The 26389-nt window shown below is 42.8% G+C and overlaps 1 protein-coding gene across 2 annotated transcripts; it reads left to right on the forward strand.

The window, feature by feature from the left end:
* The first annotated feature begins 1595 nt into the window (after positions 1–1595).
* Positions 1596–25805, forward strand: hsdl1 (hydroxysteroid dehydrogenase like 1). 2 transcript variants are annotated; one of them, XM_070885300.1, is made up of 5 exons: positions 1596–1691; positions 2386–2874; positions 20185–20630; positions 22587–22814; positions 24256–25805. In XM_070885300.1, exons 2-5 carry the CDS (start codon positions 2655–2657, stop codon positions 24349–24351), a joined length of 990 nt encoding a protein of 329 aa, XP_070741401.1. In that variant the 5' UTR covers positions 1596–1691; positions 2386–2654; the 3' UTR covers positions 24352–25805. The 2 variants fall into 2 exon arrangements, with proteins under 2 accessions (XP_070741401.1, XP_070741402.1); XM_070885301.1 differs by lacking the exon at positions 1596–1691 and adding an exon at positions 2139–2212.
* Positions 25806–26389: the final 584 nt, after the last annotated feature.

Here is a 26389-nt window from a genome sequence, read left to right on the forward strand (position 1 = left end):
TTCCCATTTTCAAAGGAGAGAACAATAAACCTAGTACCGATAAACCAGTTAGTCTAACATCAGCTATGGGAAAACTCTTAATACCCGATTTTAATCTGGGGATGTAGTAAGGTGTGCCGTGGCCAGGGCAGGAGGGAAGTGTCCATGGTGGAGTCATCATTTTATCACCTGAGCCTAATTTACATTCGGCGACGCTGACTCTCACCTGAAGCTGGTGGGAATGATGCAATGGCCGGTGAGCGGAAGTGGGAAATCACACAACTGCAGCTGCCCCAGAGACCCAAGGAAATAGTGAAGGGGAGGGGAAAGTGGCAAGGTAATCATGGTCATGGGAAGGAGAAGGAAAGCCCAGGGCATGGAAGGTCCAAGGATTCCTTGTGTGTTGAAAAACCTTTTATTTAAATGAAAACCTTCTATTTAAAACTGAGGATTCATGGAAAGAGAAAGCAAGAGAAAATGTGCAAATCTCACAGCCAGATAGATTATAAAAAAGACAAGGCAATGAGAGAAAAAAAGGTATTAATACCACTTATCCATCCCCCGTACACCATGTGACCTACAGTTTGCCACTTTATGGGCTCAAAATTGCCCAGGAGTTGCTCCGTTTTTTTTGGAACAACTTGATTTTTCTGGAGTATCTTAAAAATCCCCATTTTGCACATTCAATTTGCACCAGTGTAAGTGAGTTAGTTAGGATTTTTTTAGTTTAGTTTAATTTTTTTCAAAAGGGGGCTTTACCAGCCACCTACGCCCGTTTTGGCCATTTAGGCCACTTTGGACAGCTAATAGTTACTCCAAACTAACTTAGGCCAGCGTATGTGGCCACAAGCAGAAAACCCTGCAGAGAGTTAAGAAATCAGCGCAGGTAGGTACTGAATGACTTGACTAAAGAATGTGAATAGGATCAAACAGCGATACAGGACATCATATGACAAACTTCGCAAAGTTAATTTACTATACAACAGAAGCATTCATGGAAGCTTAAACTACAAAAATAAAAGAAGTAAAGAGACAAAACATATTTACGTAATTTTTTCAAAATATCCAAATAAAAAGTAGAAATACCTCCTGCTTGTAATTCTTATGTTCATATGTAGGAAAGTATTTTCATCCTCAGGGTTAAGGAAAGTCTTGAGTAGGCTGATTAAAATTACTGGCTACACAGTTATCACACCCTGGGATCAAAACTCCACCCCCCAGCCCTGGATCAAAACTCCCCCCCCCCCACAGCCCTGGATCAAAATTACTCCCAACTGCCCCCCCCCCCCACCACCAATCAAACTTTTGAGATGGATTTCAAAATAGACAATTATTCCTGAACCTTTGTATGGCAAGGTTCTCAAGTTGTGTGTAAAGTGGCAATAATGCAGGCAGCCAACAAAAGAACCAAGTGCTTTAGAAGGCAGGCTTCTCTCGTTACTGTGCGGCAGACCACTCGGCCCGGGATAGGGGCGGGATGCATCGAGTCCCACGCTGCAGCACACATCATCATCGGCAGGAGCTACTGCGCATGCGCGAACGCTCTACTGCGCATACGGGCAGCTGCCGGCACTCTTTCACGCGCAGGGCCCTAGCTCCGCCCCCCAATCCATTGACCACGCTGCGCCGAGTCCTGGGAGAGTCAACAGTGGCCAGAATTCAAGGAAATCTTTTTGGCGCCGTTTTCAGCCTACAAAGTCGGCGCATCTGTGGTGAGTGCACCGAAAAAACGGGTGGGCTCAAGTATGATTGATAATCTCATCTAGGATTTGTTTGGGGTTTGGCAGTTCTGAAAGTGATACAGACTTCAAAAACATTTAAACAAATGGAGCTACTTTATTTCCAAAGTGCATCAAAATAAACTACATTTTTAAAGCAAAATTAATGAGTCCCTTTGAATGAATGAGACTTGGCAGGTCAGGACAATTGCAGCAGACTGGAGACTTTGGTTTTAATTTGATTCCTTAAGAGACAGCATGAATATTTCAAAGGAATTGCATCAAATTAATAGAAATATTAATTATCTTAATTTTTCCACTATTTGTCATATTCATTAACATTCATTGGTTGAAGGATTTTTTTTTGTAAGGCATAGTATTGAACACCTAAATTCTGTTCGGCTCCTCCTCAACATTCCAAAAGGGGACCTTTAGAGGTCAGTGACTGCAACTTCCTAGCAGCAAGCAGTATTTTGTCAGCTATTCGGTTCAGCAGACCTGTGAGCTGAAATCAGGTAGAAAGTATTTTAGTTGCTCTGTAAAGGTGTATAGTAGGAGCTGTTTAGCAGAATGAAGAAGCACTCAGCTGCATAAACAGTCTAGGCCAAGGACAAGCCATATCGAAGAATAAATCTTTGTAAGCAATTTCTATACTCTGTAATAACCAGTCTTGTTTGTTTGCTTACAGCATATAAAGAGACAGAAACTCTGCAAGAGGATTGAGACAGACGATCATCAAGGGCTGCATCACCTCAAAATACTATTGCAAACTAAGAGTTTTGTGTTGTGTGATTTTCCAACAAACTGTGTTTGGCAGCCCATTCTGAAAGTTGGACAGTTGTCCTAGAATGCTTGCCCAAGTTGCACTGAAGTGAAATCACAAATTCATGCTGTGACGGATTACTACGCTGTTACTTAGTCCTTCTCCTGGGATAGAGATTGTCCCTACTGCACACCATGGCAGCAGTGGATAGTTTCCAACTATTGTACAGACAGATTGCCAGGACATGTAATACCTATATAGATGCACTAGCCATTGTGGGAGCATGGTATGTGACGAGGAAAAGCATCTGCTTTGTCTGTGATTTCTACAGCATAGTCCGACTACATTTCATCCCGAGACTGGTAAGCAGGAGAGACCTGCTCAAACACTATGGCAAATGGGCATTGGTGACTGGTATGTCCTTTTTCTCAGTCTTTATGTGAATGGCACTGATCATTTAAAGATACATTAACACTATAACTGTAATGTTGGTGCAAAGCAATTTTGTTTACACCAATGCTGCAATTATACTGTAAATGCATTTGCAACAACACTCAAGAAGCTTGACATCATCCAGGACAAAGCAGTCCACTAGATCAGCACCCCATCCACCAGCTTAACAATCCAATCCCTCCACAATTGGCATACCATGGCTGCCAAACTTCTTCAACTGCGTCTCCCAAACCTGCGTCCTCCGCTACCTAGGACAAGGGCAGCAGGCGCATGGGTACGCCATTGGGGAATTAGTAATGGGGAACATGGAGATGGCAGAAACTCTGAACAAATATTTTGTATCAGTCTTTACAGTAGAGGACACTAACAGTATTCCAACAATGGATAGTCAAAGGGTTATGTGGGGGGGAGGAACCTAACACAATCAGAATCACTAAGGAGGTGGTACTCAGTAAGATAATGGGACTAAAGGCAGATAAATCCCCTGGACCTCATGGCTTGCATCCTAGGGTCTTCAGAGAAGTAGCGGCAGGGATAGTGGATGCATTGGTTGTAATTTATCAAAATTTCCTGGATTCTGGGGAGGTGCCAGCAGATTGGAAAACTGCAAAAGTAACTCCCCCATTTAAAAAAGGAGGCAGACAAAAAGCAGGAAACTATAGACCAGTTAGCCTAACATCTGTGGTTGGGAAAATGTTGGAGTCCATTATTAGAGAAGCAGTAGCAGGACATTTGGAGAAGCAAAATTCGGTCAGGCAGAGTCAGTATGGATTTATGAAGGGGAAGTCATGTTTGACAAATTTTCTGGAATTCTTTGAGGATGTAGCGAATAGGGTGGATAAAGGGGAACCAGTGGATGTGGTGTATTTGGACTTCCAGAAGGCATTTGACAAGGTAGAAACATAGAAACATAGAAAATAGGTGCAGGAGCAGGCCATTCAGCCCTTCTAGCCTGCACCGCCATTCAATGAGTTCATGGCTGAACATGAAACTTCAGTACCCCCTTCCTGCTTTCTCGCCATAACCCTTGATCCCCCGAGTAGTAAGGACTTCATCTAACTCCCTTTTGAATATATTTAGTGAATTGGCCTCAACTACTTTCTGTGGTAGAGAATTCCACAGGTTCACCACTCTCTGGGTGAAGAAGTTTCTCCTCATCTCGGTCCTAAATGGCTTACCCCTTATCCTCAGACTGTGACCCCTGGTTCTGGACTTCCCCAACATTGGGAACATTCTTCCTGCATCTAACCTGTCTAAACCCGTCAGAATTTTAAACGTTTCTATGAGGTCCCCTCTCATTCTTCTGAACTCCAGTGAATACAAGCCCAGTTGATCCAGTCTTTCTTGATAGGTCAGTCCCGCCATCCCGGGAATCAGTCTGGTGAATCTTCGCTGCACTCCCTCAATAGCAAGAATGTCCTTCCTCAAGTTAGGAGACCAAAACTGTACACAATACTCCAGGTGTGGCCTCACCAAGGCCCTGTACAACTGTAGCAACACCTCCCTGCTCCTGTATTCAAATCCCCTCGCTATGAAGGCCAACATGCCATTTGCTTTCTTAACCGCCTGCTGTACCTGCATGCTAACCTTCAATGACTGATGTACCATGACACCCAGGTCTCGTAGCACCTTCACTTTTCCTAATCTGTCACCATTCAGATAATAGTCTGTCTCTCTGTTTTTACCACCAAAGTGGATAACCTCACATTTATCCACATTATACTTCATCTGCCATGCATTTGCCCACTCACCTAACCTATCCAAGTCACTCTGCAGCCTAATAGCATCCTCCTCGCAGCTCACACTGCCACCCAACTTAGTGTCATCCGCAAATTTGGAGATACTGCATTTAATCCCCTCGTATAAATCATTAATGTACAATGTAAACAGCTGGGGCCCCAGCACAGAACCTTGCGGCACCCCACTAGTCACTGCCTGCCATTCTGAAAAGTACCCGTTTACTCCTACTCTTTGCTTCCTGTCTGACAACCAGTTCTCAATCCACGTCAGCACACTACCCCCAATCCCATGTGCTTTAACTTTGCACATTAATCTCTTGTGTGGGACCTTGTCGAAAGCCTTCTGAAAGTCCAAATATACCACATCAACTGGTTCTCCTTTGTCCACTTTACTGGAAACATCTTCAAAAAATTCCAGAAAATTTGTCAAGCATGATTTCCCTTTCACAAATCCATGCTGACTTGGACCTATCATGTCACCATTTTCCAGATGCACTGCTATGACATCCTTAATAATTGATTCCATCATTTTGCCCACTACTGAGGTCAGGCTGACCGGTCTATAATTCCCTGTTTTCTCTCTCCCTCCTTTTTTAAAAAGTGGGGTTACATTGGCTACCCTCCACTCCATAGGAACTGATCCAGAGTCAATGGAATGTTGGAAAATGACTGTCAATGCATCCGCTATTTCCAAGGCCACCTCCTTAAGTACTCTGGGATGCAGTCCATCAGGCCCTGGGGATTTATCGGCCTTCAATCCCATCAATTTCCCCAACACAATTTCCCGACTAATAAAGATTTCCCTCAGTTCCCCCTCCTTACTAGACCCTCTGACCCCTTTTATATCCGGAAGGTTGTTTGTATCCTCCTTAGTGAATACCGAACCAAAGTACTTGTTCAATTGGTCTGCCATTTCTTTGTTCCCCGTTATGATTTCCCCTGATTCTGACTGCAGGGGACCTTCGTGTGCCACATAAAAAGTTACTGCACAAGATAAAAGTTCATGGGGTTGGGGGTAATATATTAGAATGGATAGAGGATTGGCTAACTAACAGAAAACAGAGAGTCGAGTTAAATGGTTCATTCCCAGGTTTGCAATCAGTAACTAGTGGGGTGCTGCAGGGATCAGTGCTGGGACCCCAACTATTTACAATCTATATTAACAACTTGGAAGAAGGGATCGAGTGTAATGTAGCCAAGTTTGCTGACGATACAAAGATGGGAGGAAAAGCAATGTGTGAGGGGGACACAAAAAATCTGCAAAAGGACATAGACAGGCTAAGTGAGTGGGCAAAGATTTGGCAGATGGAGTATAATGTTGGAAAGTGTGAGGTTATGCACTTTGGCAGAAAAAAATAAAAGAGCACGTTATTATTTAAATGGAGAAAGATTGCAAAGTGCTGCAGTACAGCGTGACCTGGGGGTACTTATGCATGAAACACAAAAGTATAGTATGCAGGTACAGCAAGTGATCAGGAAGGCCAATGGAATCTTAGCCTTTATTGCAAAGGGGATGGAGTATAAAAGCAGGGAAGTCTTGCTACAGCTAAACAGGGTATTGCTGAGGCCACACCTGGAATTCTGCGTGCAGTTTTGGTTTCCATATTTACGAAAGGATATACTTGCTTTGGAGTTAGTTCAGAGAAGGTTCACTAGGTTGATTCCAGAGATGAGGGGGTTGACCTTATGAGGAAAGGTTGAGTAGGTTGGGCCTCTACTCATTGGAATTCAGAAGAATGAGAGGTGATCTTATCGAAACGTATAAGATTATGAGGGGGCTTGACAAGGTGGATGCAGAGAGGATATTTCCACTGATAGGGGAGACTAGACTAAAGGGCATAATCTTAGAATAAGGGGCCGTCCATTTAAAACTGAGATGAGAAGAAATTTCTTCTGAGGATTGTGAATCTGTGGAATTCCCTGCCTCAGAGAGCTGTGGAAGCTGGGATATTGAATAAATTTAAGCCAGAAATAGACAGTTTCTTAAACGATAAGGGAATAAGCGGTTATGGGAAGCGGGCAGGGAAGTGGACCTGAGTCCATGATCGGATCAGCCATGATCGTATTAAATGGCAGAGCAGGCTCAAGCGGCAGTATAGCCTACTCCTGCTCCTATTTTTTATGTTCTTATCACCTCCAAGTTCCCCTCCAAGTCACACACCATCCGAACCTGGACATATATCACCATTCTTTCAACATCGCTGGGTCAAAATCCTGCAACCTCCTACATAACAGTATTGTGGGAACACCTTCCACCAAATGGACTTCAGTGGTTCAAAATGGTGGCTCTCTACTACCTTTTTGAGGGCAATTAGGAATGGCCAATAAATGCCAGCCTAGCCAGTGACACCCATATCCCGAATGAATTATTTTATAATACAGTACCTAGAATCGAGACATGAGCTGACACCAGAATGAAGAAGAGTGAGATTTGTTGTAGGAGGTGGTCTCGTTTCAGAGTCAGTTTGGACCTCAACACTTGATTTACACAATGCAAGTTTAATGTTGGTGCAAAGCCAAAACAGGCACGCTGATGTTATACTTGTGTGATGCACCATAAAAGAAACAACTTGCACCATTTGTTTTTAATGATCTTTAATCAATATTATATTTCACATTTTCTGAGACAAAAATATAAAAGGAAGCCTTTGCCTTAGTGGCCTACTGCTCAAAATGCTTTTGCCAGACATAACCACAATATGGAAGGACACCATCTGTTATTTCACTACCGTGTGTCAAAAATGAACAAGTTTACAGACCCACCACGACTGAAATCCTCATCATACTGTATACAACTTTATTTTAAGTAGTATGCAACATAGCAAACAGAGTAATACCGAAGTGTCATTAAAAAATCAGAAGTATGATCAGTCGCAAAAGTTGATAGCAACAGTTCAAGGTATGTCGGGGGAAAAGGGAAGCAATCTGAGCGAATTGATCCCGAAGCAAATTTCTCCTGCAGGAATGATTCATCCTTTAGTTACCACTTTCCTAACAGTAGTCAGTTGCTCTGGGATCGACTATCTTTGGGAGATGGCATTGTGGGTTCCACCTGCGCTTCCTGTACAGCAAGTACATCTGCATCATGCAGGTTGGCCACAGCATAGGTGGAATTGGGATTTCTGGGATACCATCAATCCATTCTCTTCCAATGATCTTGGGTCGGCAAGTGGGACGCATATGGAATTCTGTACTGGAATCAGAGGAGCAGATACAAAGGAGGTATTCTTCCACCCACCCACATTGCATGATTTCTGTGCCAGAAAACCAGAGAAAGTTTGTGGCCATGGGCCGAAATGTGACCAGATTTAACTGTATAAGATTTTTTTTTATATATATATATATATATTACCTGTATAGCAAACATTTTTAATTTACAGACACTTAATTTAATGATGTAACTTAGATTAACATACATTATTGTCCCAATTTCAGGTGATATAGTCAGCATAGAAATATGAATATATGTTGTGATGCCCCATGCTGCCAATGATGTGAGACCTTGTTAAATTTAGCTGGTGCTTTTTTTGGCATTTTTCTTTTGCGTCATATCTTTGCCTGGAAACAATGCCTGTTTAAATGGTCCTACCTATGGTTGGCAATGTTGATTAGCATACTGAATGTATTGGTTGAAAAAACAAAAAAAAACTAGGTTGGTTTTTGACCTAATAGATATTCAGTTAATTTTTTTAGAAAGTCCTGCTTTTTTTTGTATTTGAGAATTTCATGTATTTGATAAAGTCAAATGCAGCCGGAAAACCCCACTATAACAGTGATGTACTGGCTACCGAGGGCTCAGTACATCAGCAGCATTGTGGTGTCTTACAATGTGGGTTTTGGGTTACTTTCTTCATTTTAATGTTTATTTTTCAAAAATGGCGATTTTCATGGCAGACACAATTATGTTATGTCATTTCTTATGTGTTCCTTTAATTTCTCAACCTTGTTCAGTCAAACCCCATTTCACTGATTAGTATCCAAACTTGGGAACTTTAATGGAAAGTTATGGAAGTTTAATTGTTTGGGAGTGGTTTGGGCCCATTCATGTTGGGTGAAGGAATATTTATCTCCTTGTTTGTGATCGCTTAGACTGAACAAATGCTGTTGTCTATTAAGGAGATTTATGAGCTACAGCATTTCACATAGTTTATTCATGCTCTAGTTCTGTTGCCAGATAAAGTGAGCTAAATTTAATATTGTAGCATTTCATTATCTATTTTTGTTATGTTTGCATATTACTCCAGTACATGTTGGCTATTGTAACCTGTGTGGTCATGAATGTATTCCCTTTCCCCCTCCCGACCCCTGGCTTAGTGACATTGAAACCAGTTGCACCCCCCTCATCGTTCCTCTGGCTGAGATCTATTAACGTTGAATGAACAAAGGATGAAATCTGGGACCTTGCCTGTTGATTTGGCTTATTTATACACTGAGTTATTGAGGGAGCCTGTGTGATGAAATATGTTAAAGTATTCCTGGAAAATTCCTTTCATCAAGTGTTATAAAACAGACCAAATGACTAGTAAACTTTAGTGCAATGGGGAGAGTACTTATTGCACTTGCGCGGCCAACTTGAGTGAGTTGTATAAAATGGGCTGGATTTTCGGGTTTGGGAGGTTTTCGGTGAAAACGGTAGCGATACGTGAAAATTATCGTTTTCGCTGCGCTACCGATTTTAGGCCGAACTTTCGGCCTTTGGGGTCTGCGCATCGGTAAGGGAGGCATTCCACGATTATTCGCGTTGCAAAATGCGAGTTTCGGCAACTTTAGTCTGGGGTCATTTGCACTGCGAGAGGCCTTGGGAGGGGGAAAAAAATTGCAAAAAACATTATCAAAACCCTTAACTAACTAATCGCTGCAAAAAAAAAAACTTTAACTTACCTTTTTTGCAGGTTTGGTACTTACCGCTTCTGGTCGAGCTGCACCGACAGGTTTTACCTGTTCTAGGCACGTCGTGCGGGTTGGGAGAGAGTCGAAACTTGGACGGTAACGCAATCCGCGTTGTTACACGTCGGGTGCAGCTCTCACCAATGGTACGCCCTATCGCCGCCGCAACCAATGAGCCTATGGAACAATTTCAGTGTTGCATACAGTTGTGATGAGAAAATTCCAGTCATTTTTAAAAATTAATGGTTAGTAGTTTCCAAAACTAACAACAATCCCAGCAATAAACCAGAATTTAAATAGCATTTTGCATGACCTCAGGACATCCCAAAGCAATTTACAGCCAGTGAAGTACTTTTGAAATACACTCACTGTTGTAATGTAGGAAATGTGCACAGCAAGCTCCCATAAACAGCAATGTGATGATGACCAGATAATTTGGTTTTTAGTGATGTTGATTTAGGGATACATTTTGGCAAGCACACCAGGAATAAGATCCCTGCTCTTCTCAGAAATAGTGCAATGAGATCGTTTACATCCACCTGAGAGAGCAGGCGGGGCCTTGGTTTAACGTGTCATTTAATAGATGGCACCTCCGACAGTGCAGCACTCCCTTAGTACTGCACTGGAGTATTAGTCTTAATTTTTTTCTGGAGTGGGACTTGAACCCACAACCTTCTAACTCAGAGACTAGGGTGCTACCCTCTGAGCCACGGTTGACACTAATGTACTCTGATATTCTCATTGTAACTACAACAAAAATGTTTGTGTTGCACAAGGTACAGTCAATGTGACTTTGAAAATATATTGTTTCTCATTCTTCTTGAAATCTAGTTCCTACTCAGTTATGCAGGGAACCAGCTCAGAAATGTAAGTGGCAGTCAGAACAGACATGTACTTTCATTTATGGACATAAGAACAGTCAAAAACGAAAGACCAGCTGCGTTAAACCTGTCCTGTCATGGTGTAACTTCTGCATATTCGCCCCCTCCCATCCCCCATTCCACCCCTCCCATCCCCCATTCCACCCCTCCCCCAACAACTATGCAATCTCCTAGGAGAGGCAAATAAACAGAGAAAAAAATCTTACACCAATTTAGCAAAAAAAACTTGAGAAAAAACTTTCCAATGCCTGGAAGTTCTAGGAGACCACAGTAACTGGGAGACAAATCCCTCAATTATGCACCAAACGTCTATATGCAGTAATGTTAGCCACACTGAGGAACTCATCCATTTATTTTCTTTTTAAATGCTGGAGTCGAAATAAACAGGTTCACATATATAGGTGGCACTGATTCTAGGCATCAGGATAAGTCCTTGATGCAAAGATATTTCTTTTTTTCTCTTGTTCTTTAATAATTTTCAACAAAATAAAGGGAAACTTATAAATGAAATTATATATTATTCCTGGTGTCCACAAAATACTCCAGTCTTACATGGTAAAACTCTCTCAAAATTCAGCACAGCATCAACATCAACACAGCTAAAGTAAATGTTGGTCCCTGAAACTGGGGAATTAATAATGGGGTACAGGGAAATGGCAGAGACTTTGAACATATATGTTGTATCGGTCTTCACGGTAGAAGACACTAAGAACATCCCAATAATAGATCATCAAGAGGCTATAGGGCGGGGGAAACTTAAAACAATCACTATCAATAAAGGAAAAAGTAGTTGGTAAAATAATGAGACTAAAGGTAGATAAGTCCCCTGGACCTGATGGCCTGCATCCTAGGGTCTTAAAAGAAGTGGCTGCAGAGATAGTGGATGCATTGGTTGTAATCTACCAAAATTCCCTGGAGTCTGGAGAGGACCCAGCGGATTGGAAAACTGCAAATGTAACACCCCTATTTTTTTTTTAAAAAAGGAGGGAGACAGAAAGCAAGAAACTATAGACCAGCTAGTCTAACATCTGTCATTGGGAAAATGCTGGAGTCCATTATTAAGGAAGCAGTAGCAGGACATTTGGAAAATCATAATGCAATCAAGCAGAGTCAACATGGTTTTATGAAAGGAAATCATGTTTGACAAATTTGCTGGAATTTTTTGAGGATGTATCGAGCAGAGTGGGTAAGGGGGCACCAGTGAATATGGTGTATTTGGATTTCCATAAGGCATTCGATAAGGTGCAACACCGAAGGTTACTGCACAAGATAAGAGCTCAAGGGGGTAATATATTAGCATGGATAGAGGATTGGCTAACTAACAGAAAAGAGAGAGTCAGGATAAATGGGTCATTTTCAGGTTGGCAAAGGGAAACAAGTGGGGTGCCACAGGGATCGGTGCTGGGGCCTTAACAATTTACAATCTATATTAATGACTTGGATGAAGGAACCGAGTGTAATGTAGTCAAGTTTGCTGATGATACAAAGATGGGTGGGAAAGCAAGTTGTAAGGAGGACAAAGAATCTGAAAAAAGATATAGACAGGATAATTGAGTTGGCAAACATTTGGCAGATGGACTATAATGTGGGAAAGTGTGAGATAATAATTTGGCAGGAAAAATAAAAAAGCAAATTAGTATTTAAATGGAGAGAAATTACAAAATGCTGCAATAAAGAGGGACTGGGGGGTCCTTGTGCATGAAACACAAAAAAGTTAGTATGCAGGTACAGCAAGTGATCAGGAAGGCAAATGGAATGTTGGCCTTTATTGCAAGGGGGATGGAGTATAAAAGCAGAGAAGTCCTGCTACAAATGTACAGGGTATTGGTGAGACCACACCTGGAATACTGCGTACAGTTTTCGTCTCCTTATTTAAGGAGGAATTTTTTCTTCGTGGGCAGTCCCTCTGAGTCGAGGTTGACTTGCTTCCACACTAATATGAGTTCTCAGGTGATTGATGAGTCCAATGTGGGACCTACAGTCTCTGTCACAGGTGGGGCAGACGGTGGTTGAAGGGATGGGTGGGTGGGGTGCTTTTGTTGTCATGCGCTTCTTCTGTTGTTTGCGCTTGGCTTCCGCGTGCTCCCGGCGAAGAGACGCGAGGCGTTTAGCATCTTCCTGGATGCTTTTCCTCCGCTTTGAGCGGTCTTGGGTTAGGGATTCCCAAGTGACGGTGGGGATGTTGCACTTTTTCAAGGAGGCTTTGTGGATGTCCTTGAAGCGTTTCTTCTACCACATGGGACTCACTTGCCATGTCCGAGCTCTGTGTAGAGTGCTTATTTTGGGAGTCTTGTATCGGGTATGTGGAGGATGTGGTCCCTCCATCAGAGCTGGTCGAACGTGGTCAATGCTTCGATGCTGGTGATGTTGGCCTGACATTGGTGCGCTTATCCTGCCAATGGATTTGCAGGATCTTGCGGAGGCAGCATTGTTGGTACTTCTCCAGTGCTTTGAGGTGTCTGCTGTACAAAGTCCATGGGTTAGATTTGACACTTTTTTTGCATGCATAATGCCCACTTAATGTCCATTTTACCACTGAAATGACATATAATGCCCAGATATCGCCCATTTAGCCACAAAATGAAAACTGACACCCATTTTTCGAACACTTATCGCCGAGCGTTACTTTCCCCATGTGCGTAACGCCGGGAGAAAATAATACTGCCCACCCACTTTTTTGGGACAGAATCATCAGAATGGGCGAAATCAATGCTCATAATATCGCCCAGCGTTACTTTCCGCACGTAATTAACGGCGGCATTCAATAATACCGACCGCCCACTTTATTTTGTCGCAAAGATCACATTTGTTGAATCTAACACCCAGGAGATCGCCCAGCGTCACCTTCACCACCTCGCATACATATCGCCCACAATATCGCTCGCCCAAAACACCACACCAGAAAAAGTGGAACTGTTCTGAACGAATCACAGCAGTGTGGGCGCCATTTTTTCAATCGCAGGTCACTTCATTCAAAAGGCTGCTTCAACTTCGGGGAGTTTGGATTGACTCTGGAGTTCTTCTCGGATGAAGTGGCCATCTCAACAGACATATTTTCAGATTCTGGACTATTGGGGGTTTACAGTAGGTGTATTTTAGTGAGGAAATTATTGCTTCTGATCAATCACTATTATACTTTCATTGCAATGGGGCCAGCCATTTCTCAGCCTGCATCAATTAATACGCAGATGCTGCAGATTGCAAATGGCTCAATGTCTGATGCATGTCATTATGTGCCCAATTTAAGATGTGCCAGAAGGAGGTGGTGGTCCAGGCCATACACACCCTGAAGAGGTCTTACCTCGACATGTCCGAGCACACCTGCCTTCGGAGACTGCACTTCCACATGGTGGTGATCAATGAAATATGTGAGCTCATCAGGCCACATATGCAGCCTGCCATCAAGACATCAGTGTCGGTCAAGGTCACCGCGGCACTGTCTTTCTACGTATCCGGTTCCTTTCGAGCCTCCGTGGTCGAGATTTCCAATCTGTCTCACCATGCCACCCATCGCTGCATTAGACAGGTCACAGAGGCCCTGTACGCGTGTAGGATGGACTTTATCAGCTTCCTCATGACCACGGAGGTTCAGACTGACAGGGCTGGAGCATTCTACCGCATTGCTAAGTTCCTCAGGGTGCAGGGAGCAATACAGTGCACTCACAGCACCATGCAGGCACCTTCTCAGGACCCAGAGCTTTTTTGTAGCAGAGAAGGATTTCACTCCTTGAAGGTCCAACTAGTTGTTGACCACAACCAGATCATACTGGCAGTGAATGCCAAATATCCGGGCAGCTTCGATGAGGCTCACATCCTGCATGAGAGCGCTGTCTCTGACATGTTTAAGAGTCAGCCACAAGGACAATGCTGGATGCTTGGTGATAACCGATATTGCCTAGACACCTGGCTGATGACCCCCCCCTGCTGCGTGACACCCACACTGAGGCCGAGAAGCGCTACAACCAGAGCCACAGAGACACATGCAGTGTGGTCCAGAAAACAACAACTGTGCTTAAACAGCGCTTTAGATGCCTGGACCACTCAGAAGGGGAGCTACAATACAACGCTGAGCAAGTAGCTAAATTTCGAGGTTGTGTGCTCCACGCTGCACAACCTGGCTATCAGGAGGGGAGAAGAATTGCCAGAACGGACTGAGGCACAGGAGAGAGAGTAAGAGGAGGACGAGGGGCTGGACGCTGACCTAGGGCCAGACAATCAGGCTGGCTATGCAACCATGCCCACGCCCCCTCTCCAGACCGCAGGAAAGGGCCCGTGGTGGCTACATAGCTGCAAGACTCTTGCATCAGGAGCTGATAACTGAACGATTTGCCTGAAAGAAAGTTGCTGTGAGTGACAAAGCTGACACACTACTGTGTGTGTGCAACTCAGATATCAATGGTGGGCATCACCTTGGTGCCAGTTAAAGTTTAAGTTGATTGAATTTAAGTTTTATTTAAGCCTTTCATGTTAAGGAATCACCAGTGTGTAACGGTCCAGCTATCTGAGACAAGGTTATGTTGAATAAAAAGAATTTTATACCAACATTGGTCTGAAACCATAAGTATTGGGCAGAAACACCCAACCCCCGCCCACACCCCACTTTTTCCACTATTGGCATCAATCAAATGGTCAACATGTCCAGCAACACAGAATACAAATGCAAAACAGCAGGGTGGCCCCCTCCCCCCATACATTACAACTAATTGCATACACCCAGATGGAGATATAACACAGCCATTACCTGGGAACATGCACCTCACTTTCCTTCCCCCCCCTCCCTTTCTTCACCCCACCTCTACCCCTTCCCTTCCTCGTTCCACAGCGCCTGGCCGAAGAGCTCCTTAGACGGTGCCTCATTGGGGGGGATGAAGGCAGCTGCGTTGGTTGGACGGGTACGGGAGCGGTGGGTGCTGAGGGGGCAACATTCTCTGATGCAGAAGCAGGATCTTGGTCCTGCCTCTCATCTGTCGTTCGCAGTGGTGGTGCGGAACCTAGGCATGGAATGCCATGCTCTGTGACCACTGGGAGGCCTGTGCCAGTAGTGTTCCTGGCTTATCACCTCAAGGGCCTCTGCCATCCGCAGAATGTACTCAGTCATGGTGGCCAGCTGTCGGGATATGCTCCCCAATGCATCGAAAAGCTGGTCACCAATGTCTACAGTCCTCCTGGACAACTGCACCATCGCTCCGCTCTCGGGTGGCGCTTGTGGACCAGACCTGCTGCGTCCATGAAACCTCCGCAGCATCGGTGCTGTCCTGGCGACAAATATGGTGCCCTGTGGTGAGGTGCTTGGGGCTGGTACCTCCAGTGTGGAGGCAGAAATGACCGGAGGAGCATAGATGGCCTTGGGGTGGAATGGCTTCTGGAGCGTGGCGATGCAAGTTCCTCGAAGTCCGCGCTCTCATCCGTAGAGAACAGACCCAGCGGATTGACGGGCGAGAATCAGAGCTTCTCAGCACCAGATGTTGGATCATCTGGCGAGTCCGGCTCCTTCTGGCCTCTGTGGTTTTGCCTGGGGCCACGCTGCTGGCTGAGCTGCAAAACACAAATGAGGTTATTAGAGGAGAAGGGGGTGCTAGGGTGACAAGGTGAGTCTAGCGCTACACACAGCATATATACGACAAAAGCACCACCGCTATCAAAATCATCACAGACATCACATTTCATGATCATCAACATATTCTGCATTGCAATGATTTTTATTAGGCCAGCATTATTTATAGGACAATTTTAGAAATCATCTATCATATATGATTATTCGGATATGAGTGGGTGTGGCATCTATTGATTTTACATCACGCATTGGTGTAAACTTTACTCGCGTCGCATCACTTCAGGGTCTGCAGATGCTTCCGTGGCTGTCTGGGTGTGCTTCCCCACGAGTGTGAACACCCGCTCCTCCATGTCAGTGATGTCGCTGATGACTGGTAGCCCCCCACCCGTTTGCCTCTGCACGGACCTCATCGTCGATAGCTTCTTCTGCAAAAGCTGACAGGACGACATGGCATGAGATCATTGCGTGATATCATTGCTAGGTACTGTCACAGAGACTGATACAACACATAACCAACAGATGTAATCAGGATTATTATGATAATTATCATTCTTCACCTAAAGATGTGTACTGTGATCGCAGGCTTTGACTACAACATTCCTGGTAAAAGTGAAAGACCTCACATCTGCTGATAGTCACTCATGACTGTTACAAATCAAATTATATAAATACATAAGTACATGTAAATAAATGTAATACTCTTGCGGATCCCACAAGGTCGTTCCATCATTTGCGGCATTGGTTGCCCTCACGCACCTCGTTGGTCGCCGATGAGACCACCTCTGCTATCTCGGCTCATATCTTCTGGTAGGCCTTTGGGGTGGGCTTCCCACGCCCTCCCTGTGTCAAATCACCCCAGCGTGACTCGACCTCCTGCAGGAGGGAGGCATTTGCCTCGTCCGAGAACCTCCTCCCTCTTTTGCGCCCTCCAATGTGCTCCTCTCCCAGCTCACTGCTCTCGCCAGCGTCAGTCTCCACAGCGTGCTGTGACACCTCCTCCCCCTCCATTATCGGCCAAATTCGGGCAAATAGCTGGCTACTAACAGCTAATTTTTGTTTCCTTATTTGCTTTGAAGCTCTAAACTCTCCCTCCTTCCTCCCAAAGCAGCCACACCACACCCACACACGCTTTCAGAATGGGCGACAAGCCGGCGATCTGAAAACCCATTTTTACCGCCCACGCCACAAATACGCCCATTTTACACAAAAGTGTAAAATCTAGCCCATAGTCTCTGAAGCATATAGGAGGGCGGGATTCACTACTGCTCTGTAGACCATGAGCTCCATGTCTATGAAGCATATAGGAGGGCGGGTATCACTACTGCTCTGCAGATCATGAGCTTGGTGCTGGTCTTCAAACACCCCCTTCCTCATACTTGCATTGGAGACAGTTCAGAGAAGGTTGACAAGGTTGATTCCTGAGATGAAGGGGTTGATTTATGAAGAAAGGTTGTGCCTATACTCATTGGAGTTTAGAAGAATTGAGAGGGGATCTTATTGAAACCAAGGTAGATGCAGAGAGGATGTTTCCACTCGTGAGGGAATCTAGAACTAGGGGGCATAGTTTAAGAATAAGGGGTTACCCATTTAGAACTGAGATGTGGAGGAATTTCTTCTCTGAGGGTCATACATCTGTGGAATTCTCTGCCCCAGAGGGCTATGGAGGCTGGGTCATTGAATATATTTAAGGTGGAGATAAACAGATTTTTGAGCAATAAGGTAGTGAAGGGTTATGGGGGAGCGGGCAGGAAAGTGGAACTGAGCCCCAGATCAGATCAGCCATGATCTTATTAAATGGCAAAGCAGGCTCGAAGGGCCAAATGGCCTCCTCCTGCTCCTATTTCTTATGTTCTTATGTAACATTCTTAAAGCACTTTGCTCCACATCCGGGGCCTCAGACTTTATAAAGCTCTGCATCAACAATTAAAACATTTGTATGGCATGCTCTGCATGATGTTTCCCATTTTTCATTTTGTTCGCTCACCTCTATTCCAAGGTAATACTGGAACGGGAAGTGGTAAATGTTCATCTTTAATGTGGACTGACAGCACATTCCTGTTCGTGCTTGCAAAGTGTGAAACTATGCATCCAGATGATAATTTACCCTGAAGATGGCAATTCAAACCGTGGAAATGTTATGTCCTACTGCAGGCTGACTCATTAAATAAAATAAAATTGAACAGCATTTCAGTATATCAGCAATATTAAACCTGAAACCCCACAAACCATTATCAGCAAGTAGTCATACTTTTGAAGGTAACATTATCTTGATCTTGATCCAAAGTGAATTCATCACCTTATTTGCACCTCTTCTCGCGACCTGTTCTCTCGGCTTTCTTGATGCTGCTGCCCACTCACCATGTTTCTTGCTGCTCTGTGCTCTGCAGAAAATACACTGGTCCCATTCCCACTTGGCTATGGTATTATTCCCAACTAAGCCTCAGTCCTCTTCTGGTTGTACTCCCCGTAAAATGCCGGTTGTATTCTCTTAAATTTCTGCTCCCACAGAAAATAGTTCTTCCTGCTTTCTGAGTGTAGTGCTCATAATTGCTGTCACCACACAACCAAAGAGATGCACTAGTGCCAAAGAGCCACACTTGAGCAATAGAAGAGATGCATGTGGCTTATGTACCATGTGTTTTCCACTATCACCATACAGGAATCACTATATAATCAGATAATAGGAGGTGGGTGGGGTGGATTGACCCATCCACCTCCACGGAGGTGTGTGGGGGGCCTGACCCATCCACCTCCATGGCACGAACCTGGTATTGCAGTACTTCCAGGAACGGTGCAGTGGCTCTCGGCCTTTTGGCTAAGAGCATTGGCGCAGAGTGATCCTTGATGTGTGCAAGGTGACCTCTGGCGTTTGTGATTTGACAAAGAATTGGAAAGATTGGCTACGAATAATTAAAAAAAAAAAATCAGATAGATTATCACTTGATCCCTTATTAACACTCGCACGGCATATGATCAGGGTTATTATGGTACTATTTTGCTATACAGTAGAATGATTGTCATGGGAACATACATCTGAATATATCTGACATAATTTTGGAGCACATTGTGAACTTAAATTGTATTTGCCAGAATTGCTAATTGAGTTTTAGTTTACACTATACACAAAGTTTATATCACCAAAGTTTTGAACAATTTAAGGCTCCGACAACCAGAATAATACCACTAATACAAAAGCAAAATGCTGTGGATGCTGGAATCTGAAATAAAAACAGAGAATGCTGGAAATCTCAGCGGGTCGGGCAGCATCTGTGGACAGAAAAACAGAGTTAATGTTTCAGGCGATGACCCTTCGTCAGAACTACCCAATGTTCGAAAAGAGCATATTCTTAAATACCGAAAGGGGGGAGGGGAAGAAAGAACAAAGGGAAGGTCTGTGATAGGGTAGAAGGCAGAAGAGATTAGAGAGACAAAAAGGATGATGGGCTGAATTGAAATGGTAATGATAAAGGTTAAGAAAAGATTAATCTGGATAGGGTGTGAATGGTGTAGTAATGACCAACTGCCAATGTAGACAAAGAGAAAAGAAGAAAAAACACATAAGATCGGGGGGTAAGATATTGGGGGGGGGGGGGGAAAGGGAGCCAAAAATGGCCAGAGTTTATGCTCTGAAATTGTTGAACTCAATGTTGAGTCCTGAAGGCTGTAAAGTGCCTAATCGAAAGATGAGGTGCTGTTCCTCGAGCTTGCGTTGAGATTCATTGGAACAGTTTTGGAGTCCGAGGACAGAGATATCAGAGTGGGAGTGGACTGGAGAATTAAAGTGACAGGTGACCGGAAGCTCAGGGTCATACTTATGGACTGAACAGAGGTGTTCAGCCTGTAATACCACTGTTGTGATGTGATAAATAACCTTATTTGCCTACCACAGAAACAGCACAGATTGAAACACATTTCTGGAATACTTTGACATGTACTCTGCTTTTGTGGAACCCAGTACCATACTAAACTTTAAAGAAATAATTGTACAATAAAAGTGCTGAGATGTTCATTGTATTAAGCGAAGCCACAAGCCATATGTTAGCTGTGGATAGTCTCTCGGCATTTTAAGTGAATTTTGTGGAAAGGTTTTAGAAGCATCCATACTTTTCTGTTTGTATGCTAATGGGTAACACTGATGATTTCAGTCAGTCTCCATGGTACGGTAACTAAATTAATTTTGATAGTAACAGATTTATCATTGTTTCCTTAGGTGGAGCAGATGGGATTGGTAAGGCCTATGCTGAGGAGTTGGCTAGCCAAGGCATTGATCTGATTCTCATTAGCCATGACCGAAGCAAGCTGGAAGCCACAGCTACAGCCATTACAGAGATGTTTAATGTTGAAACCATTATAATAGAAGCAGATTTTACGAGAGGACGGGAGATTTACCAGCCAATCCAAGAAGCTCTGAAGGATAAAGAAATAGGCATTCTGGTGAATAGTGTGGATGTGCCTTATGAGCACCCACAGTTTTTCTTAAACATATCTGAGGACAAACTCTGGGATCTCATAAATGTAAATATTGCTGCAACCAACATGTTGATCCACATTGTGTTACCAGGAATGGTACAGAGGAAGAAAGGAGCTATTGTTAATATTTCCTCAGGGTCTTGCTGTAAGCCCACACCACAGATGACCATATATTCAAGCACTAAGGTAATCTCTAATGACTTCTGAAATTATAATATGCCCTATAACAGTATTAGTGTGCCCACGGAAGAGTACATTACTTACAGGAAGCTCCAGAATGACTTAATATAAAAACCTGCCATGTTAATAGCCCTTCTAAAATTTTAACTCTGGATGTTATATCTAAAATTGTAAATATACTCTCCATATAAATCAATATGTGAGTTATGTCACAATTGTTTAATTATTTTAGGATTTTGCACAAATAATGCTTTAAATAGTCATTGTTGAGATATTTAGGTTGTTCGTGGGCCTGCATCAGCTACTAGGACATTGGGCTCAATTTTCCCCGGTGATTTGCGTTGTTTTTTTGGCACAGGCCACTTTTTTTGGTCTTAGTTTAAAAAATACAAGTATCCCCAATCAATTTGCACCCGTGTAACTCAGTTAGTTATGATCTTTTTAGGTTAGTTTTTTTCAGTCAAAGGGGGCATAACTTGCCACCAGCGCCAATTCTGGCCAGTTAGGCAAGTTTGGCCAGCGGAGAGTTACTCCAGTTCTTCTTAGGCCAGCGTATGTGGCCTCTGTAGAAAAACCTTCTGGTGAGTTAAGGAAATCGGCGCAGGTAAGGAAATTGGCGCAGGTAAGGGGAGCAGATGCCTGGACAGTAACAGCAGGAGATGTGAGAGAGGGGAGGGGAAGCCTTTCGGATATAGTTAGCTGTGGGGACCGGGAGGGAGGAGGCCATTCGGCCTGGGATAGGTTTGGGACCGGGAGGCCATTCAGCCAGGTATAAATGTGGGGACCGGGAAGGAGGAGGCCGTTCGGCCTGGGATAGGTAACGGGACCGGGAGGCCATTCAGCCAGGGATAGGTCCGAGACCGGGAGGCCATTCGGCCTGGGATAGGTGCAGGGACCGGGAGGCCATTCGGCCTGGGATAGGTGCAGGGACCGGAAGGCCATTCGGCCTGGGATAGGAGCAGGCACCGGCATCGGGAGGGGGTGGGGGGTGGGGGGACTTTAATAATTTAATGGAGGTAAGTTGCTGTAATATGCGTGTGCTTGGTAAGTTGCTGCAATGTTTAAAGTGCTTGTGCAGGTTGCTGTGAGCTGGCTGCATGTTTCACTTTCTAGCCTCAGCCCACATTGTGTCCCTGGTTATCCTGCCAACCCGATCTTTTTGACGCAGATCAATGCTCCTCCCCCAAAGCTAATCGATAGCCTAGGCGGCGCCAAAATGAAGAAATCAAATGGGGAAACTCGGAAGATTTTTTTTTTGGCATATTTGGGCCCAAAAAAAAACGAGCGTAACTCTTCAAAAAACAGCTTTGGGGAAAATTGAGCCCATTGTATGTATTTTTAATGAGGGTGAATGTTAATTGCAAATTGTCTTTCCTTCTTCCTTTTTAAAAATTATTTTCCTTTCGCGATTGTCTTACATTGCTGCCTAGCTAAGAGAGCAGACAAGAAACCTGGTGCAATCTTTGGAATTCTTTACCCCAGAGAGCTGTGGATGCTTAATCGTAGAGTGCATTCAAGACAGAGGTCGATAAATTTTTGGGAACAAAGGGAATTAAAGAATATGGGGATAGTGCGGGAAGGTGGAGTTGAGGTAGAAGATCAGCCATGATCTTGTGAATGGCGGATCATGCTCGAAGGGCCACATGGCCTACTCCAGCTCCTATTTCTCATGTTCTTATGCAAATCATTACAGCAACCTTATGACAGAGATGGGTGGGAGAAGACTCATCTGCTGAATTAACAGAGCTGCAAACTTAACTGTTTTTCATTAAAAGTTATGATGACAGCCCTAGAATTAGTAGAAGCAGAATGATTTCCAGCAGTTTATAGCTTGTCTTCCTTGGCAAAAATACTGCTGGCAGAAGGGCAAAGGTTGACAAGGCTCTTAAAAATTATTAGGGTGAGTTTGTTTCCAGGAACTATGTACTTTGCATTTTAAGATGTAACTTTGTTGTTTTTCAGACTTATTTGGACCATTTTAGCAGAGCTTTGCACTATGAATATGCATCCAAAGGAATCTTTGTTCAGAGCTTGTTGCCATTTTACATAACCACCAACACAGCCACGCACAGGGATGGTCTGCACGTCAACTCTTGGCTTGCGCCATCAGCTAACGTTTATGCACGCCATGCAATTTCAACCCTTGGAATATCCAACAGGACTCCAGGTTACTGGATGCATTCAATACAGGTGATCATAGTGTAGAGTGTTGGAATTGTTGAGCCTCGAAAATTATATTAAAGTACTATAGATAGGACTTGAATTTATATAGCGCCTTTCACAACCTCAGGAATTCACAGCCAATGCAATACTTCTGAAGCAGTGTCACTGTTACACTGCAGGGAAACGATGCAGCCAATTTGTTCATTGCAAGGTCCTAAACAGAAATAAGTTAAATGAACAGAATCTATTTTAGTGAAGTTAGTTGATGGATAAATGTTGGCTATGGAGAACTCTCTTTTGAAGAGTGCCATGGGATCTTTTACATCCACCTGAGAGGCCAGACAGAGCCACTGTTTAATGTCTCATCCGATAAATGGCACCTCTAACAGTGCAGCACTCCCTTAGTACTGTACTGTCAGCCTACATTATGTGCTCAAGCCTCTAGAATGAGGCTGATACCTTGACTCAGTGGTAGCACTCTTGCATCGCAAAAATGTTTACAGCCAGCATGATACTAGCCATCGCCTGCTTTTTTGAAGGCAATGACTCATTCAAGTACTACAGTTAGTGGTAGCCTGAATGCTGTAACAATGGATTATGGAATGACGATCAATGTGGGTAAGGTCAAAGTTCTGAACATTTCTAGAATGGAGGTGTGAGCATTTTAATAAACAAACAGTTGGATCAGGTGAGCCAATTTAAACATCTGGGAAGTATAATAACTGAAGATGGCAGATGTGCCAAGAAGGTATGAGCTAGGATTTCAATGGGAAAAGTTGCATTTAATGGAAAGAAGAGGATATTGACTGGGCAACTGAATAGAGAACTGTAGAAATGATTAGTGAAGGCTTTGATATGGAGTGTGGTTATGAAACATGGACGCTGAAGAAAGAGGAGGTCAGGCTTCTAGAGCTTGGAGAAGCATGGAGAAAGTAAAGTGGATAAATAAGAAAAGTAATGAGATGTTAGCAATTATACAAGAATGTTATTTGGCTGATGTCATGAATTGAATTGGGCATGTGCTGATGTGCTGATGGGACGTTGGATGAGGTGTTAGAAGGAAGGATGGATGGATGGAAAAAGACAAAGAAGGAGGAAAAGAAGGATACTCCTGGACCACCTAAAGAATGGGCAATAGTATGGAGAATTGAAGAGGGGAGCACAGGACAGAGTGATTTAGAGAAGGGAGAATTGAGCCAGAATTTGTCTTAGGCAGACCACTTATATAGATGATTATTCATTTTCATAGTCAATGTGCTACATTTTCTTTCAAAAATATAAAATTATTTTCCTTAATGATCTTAAGCTGGGAGTCATTTCATGAATACAGTTAACTTTATTATGCTGTTAAAGTGTTTTAATACAGAGGTACAGAACAACTTTTAAGTGAAAGGAATCCATTATATGAAATTTTAAAGGTTTATTGGTTGTGTGAAATTATTTTTATGTGACTTTCTTTCTTTTGCAGTTTTTATTTGCCCAGTACATGCCCGAATGGCTGTGGGTATGGGGAGCTACTCTGATGAACAACAGATTGTGCAGACAAGCAGCACACAAATCATGAACGAAAAACCTGTTGGCTGGTAGAAAACCATGTTGGTGTACAATCCTATCAACGCCCCATGAGCAGGATGAAATTATATACAATATTGTTTGTGGTTACTAAAAGATTTCTGTTGTATAATCACTCTACTCTGAAACTTACTTAACAGGAAGAGACACAAACAAGCATGTAACAACTTTATACCACGTGCATATCTTCAAAAGTCACAAAATCAAAATACTATATGTACCAATAACATCATGACAGGTATCCTCATTGCCACCCACTCTAAAGCTGGCAGATGTCACATAAATTATTAAAATTTTTTTTTAAATCCCAAGATAATAAATTGCCTCACCGAGTTAATCCAGTAAATGGATGAACCATACCGGTTAAGAAAGTCCCAGGTTCCACGTAGTATACCTAAGCAAAACATGAAGTACTTTTGTGTCAATAAAACCCCAAAATTCTAACTATGCCTAGCTATAAATGCTGTTCTGCATGGAATAACAGTAATAAAAAAACCCTGAAGAAAACTAAAAGCTATGTAAGACTATCGAGAGGATTGAAGCATATATCAGGCTTCCAAACATACCCAGCGATATTTAATTTAAAATATAAATTAGTGGTTTGAAAATATAAATATTAGGGTGTGTATTCTGCTTGTGAAGAAACATGAATTCATGAATTTCATAAGATATTTCATAATTACCTATTGAGTATCCTCGACTGTATATTTAAAAATGTATTTAACCTTATATTTATTTAACCTTATTATGTATCTACATTTAACCTTATTATGTATCTACATATAGAACAAACAGTGCCAATAAATTAGTTCTTGGCTATAAACAGTTAGAAAGCTTCACAATATTTATTTACTGGCTTTATTTATAGCCTTATATGTGAACTTAAGTTTATTTACAATCTACTAACTTTTCTGGTATCATTGGTGTGTATGGAATTTTATATTTGGTTAATATTTTTACTGTTTTTGAGCCAACTTTCTTACCATTTTGGGAAAGTTTCAGTGTTCAATTGCAGCTGAATGGTGTTCACAGAAAAAGGCATTGCACTATTTTTGTGGTGTTATGGCAGGTTTTGAATATAAGCAGTTAATACTGTAGTGAGGCATTCTTATGTGTTACACATTTTTACTTGTTATGGTTTATTACATTATCACAACCGATTTGAATAAAGAATGCCCTTCAGCCCATTTGATCATATCCTTCCAGAATACCTACCTTATTAGCTTCTCAAACAGCTTCTAGCATTGTTGCTAAGTAAATACTTGTTTGTGCCCCTTCAAATTTTGCTAAATAGGCTTTGAGTGTTGATTTAAAAGTAAAGTGATGGTAACTCTAATTATGGTTTAAAGTTTTATTGTATGTTGTGTGGTTTTTAATTGATCTATAACTCCTCTTTATTATCTCTTCATTTTGAAACAAGTCTTGTGTAGTATTTGTAGCAAATAACTGGAATATATTAAAATATGCATTCTGAATGCAAAATATGCAAATGTTGTAATGTCTCAGTTTGGTGATTGCTCCTATTTTATATAAGTCAATTGATAAGACTTTAAAAAGCTACAACATTATATTTTCAATAGTTTAGAAATAAATAAAGAAAAACACAACAAGGGGACAATTTTCTTCTTCTGCCTCTACAAGCCACTATCTGGGTGCTCGTCAGGCCAAATTTGTATTTTGTTTGTATTTCCTCATACTAGGCAGCATTCTAATGAATCTGCATTATACCCCATCTAGAGCATCAATATGCTTCCTTATAGTGTGGTACCCAATACTGCAGTATGCTAACGAAGGTATAATAAGGGAATCCAAAAGTCTTCTATAGGCATATAAATAATAAACAGGTCGTAACATGGATGGGCCGATTTGGGACCAAAAAGGAGACCCCTGCATGGAGGCAGAGGGTATAGCGGAGGTACTAAATGAGTACTTTGCATCTGTCTTCACCAAGGAAAAAGATGCTGCCAAAGTTATAGTGAAAGAGGAGGTAGTGGAGATACTGGATAGGATAAAAATTGATAAAGAGCAGG

This window comes from Pristiophorus japonicus, chromosome 7 (genome assembly GCF_044704955.1).
Source record: "Pristiophorus japonicus isolate sPriJap1 chromosome 7, sPriJap1.hap1, whole genome shotgun sequence".
NCBI lineage: Eukaryota > Metazoa > Chordata > Chondrichthyes > Pristiophoridae > Pristiophorus > Pristiophorus japonicus.

Bases quoted from the DNA above. Each gene is read 5' to 3' on its own strand.
- hsdl1 (XM_070885300.1), top strand. From the start codon at position 2,655: ATGGCAGCAGTGGATAGTTTCCAACTATTGTACAGACAGATTGCCAGG. The intron at 2,875-20,184 runs GTATGTCCTTTT...TTGTTTCCTTAG, and splicing joins CAAATGGGCATTGGTGACTG to GTGGAGCAGATGGGATTGGT. The intron at 22,815-24,255 runs GTGATCATAGTG...TTTCTTTTGCAG, and splicing joins ACTGGATGCATTCAATACAG to TTTTTATTTGCCCAGTACAT.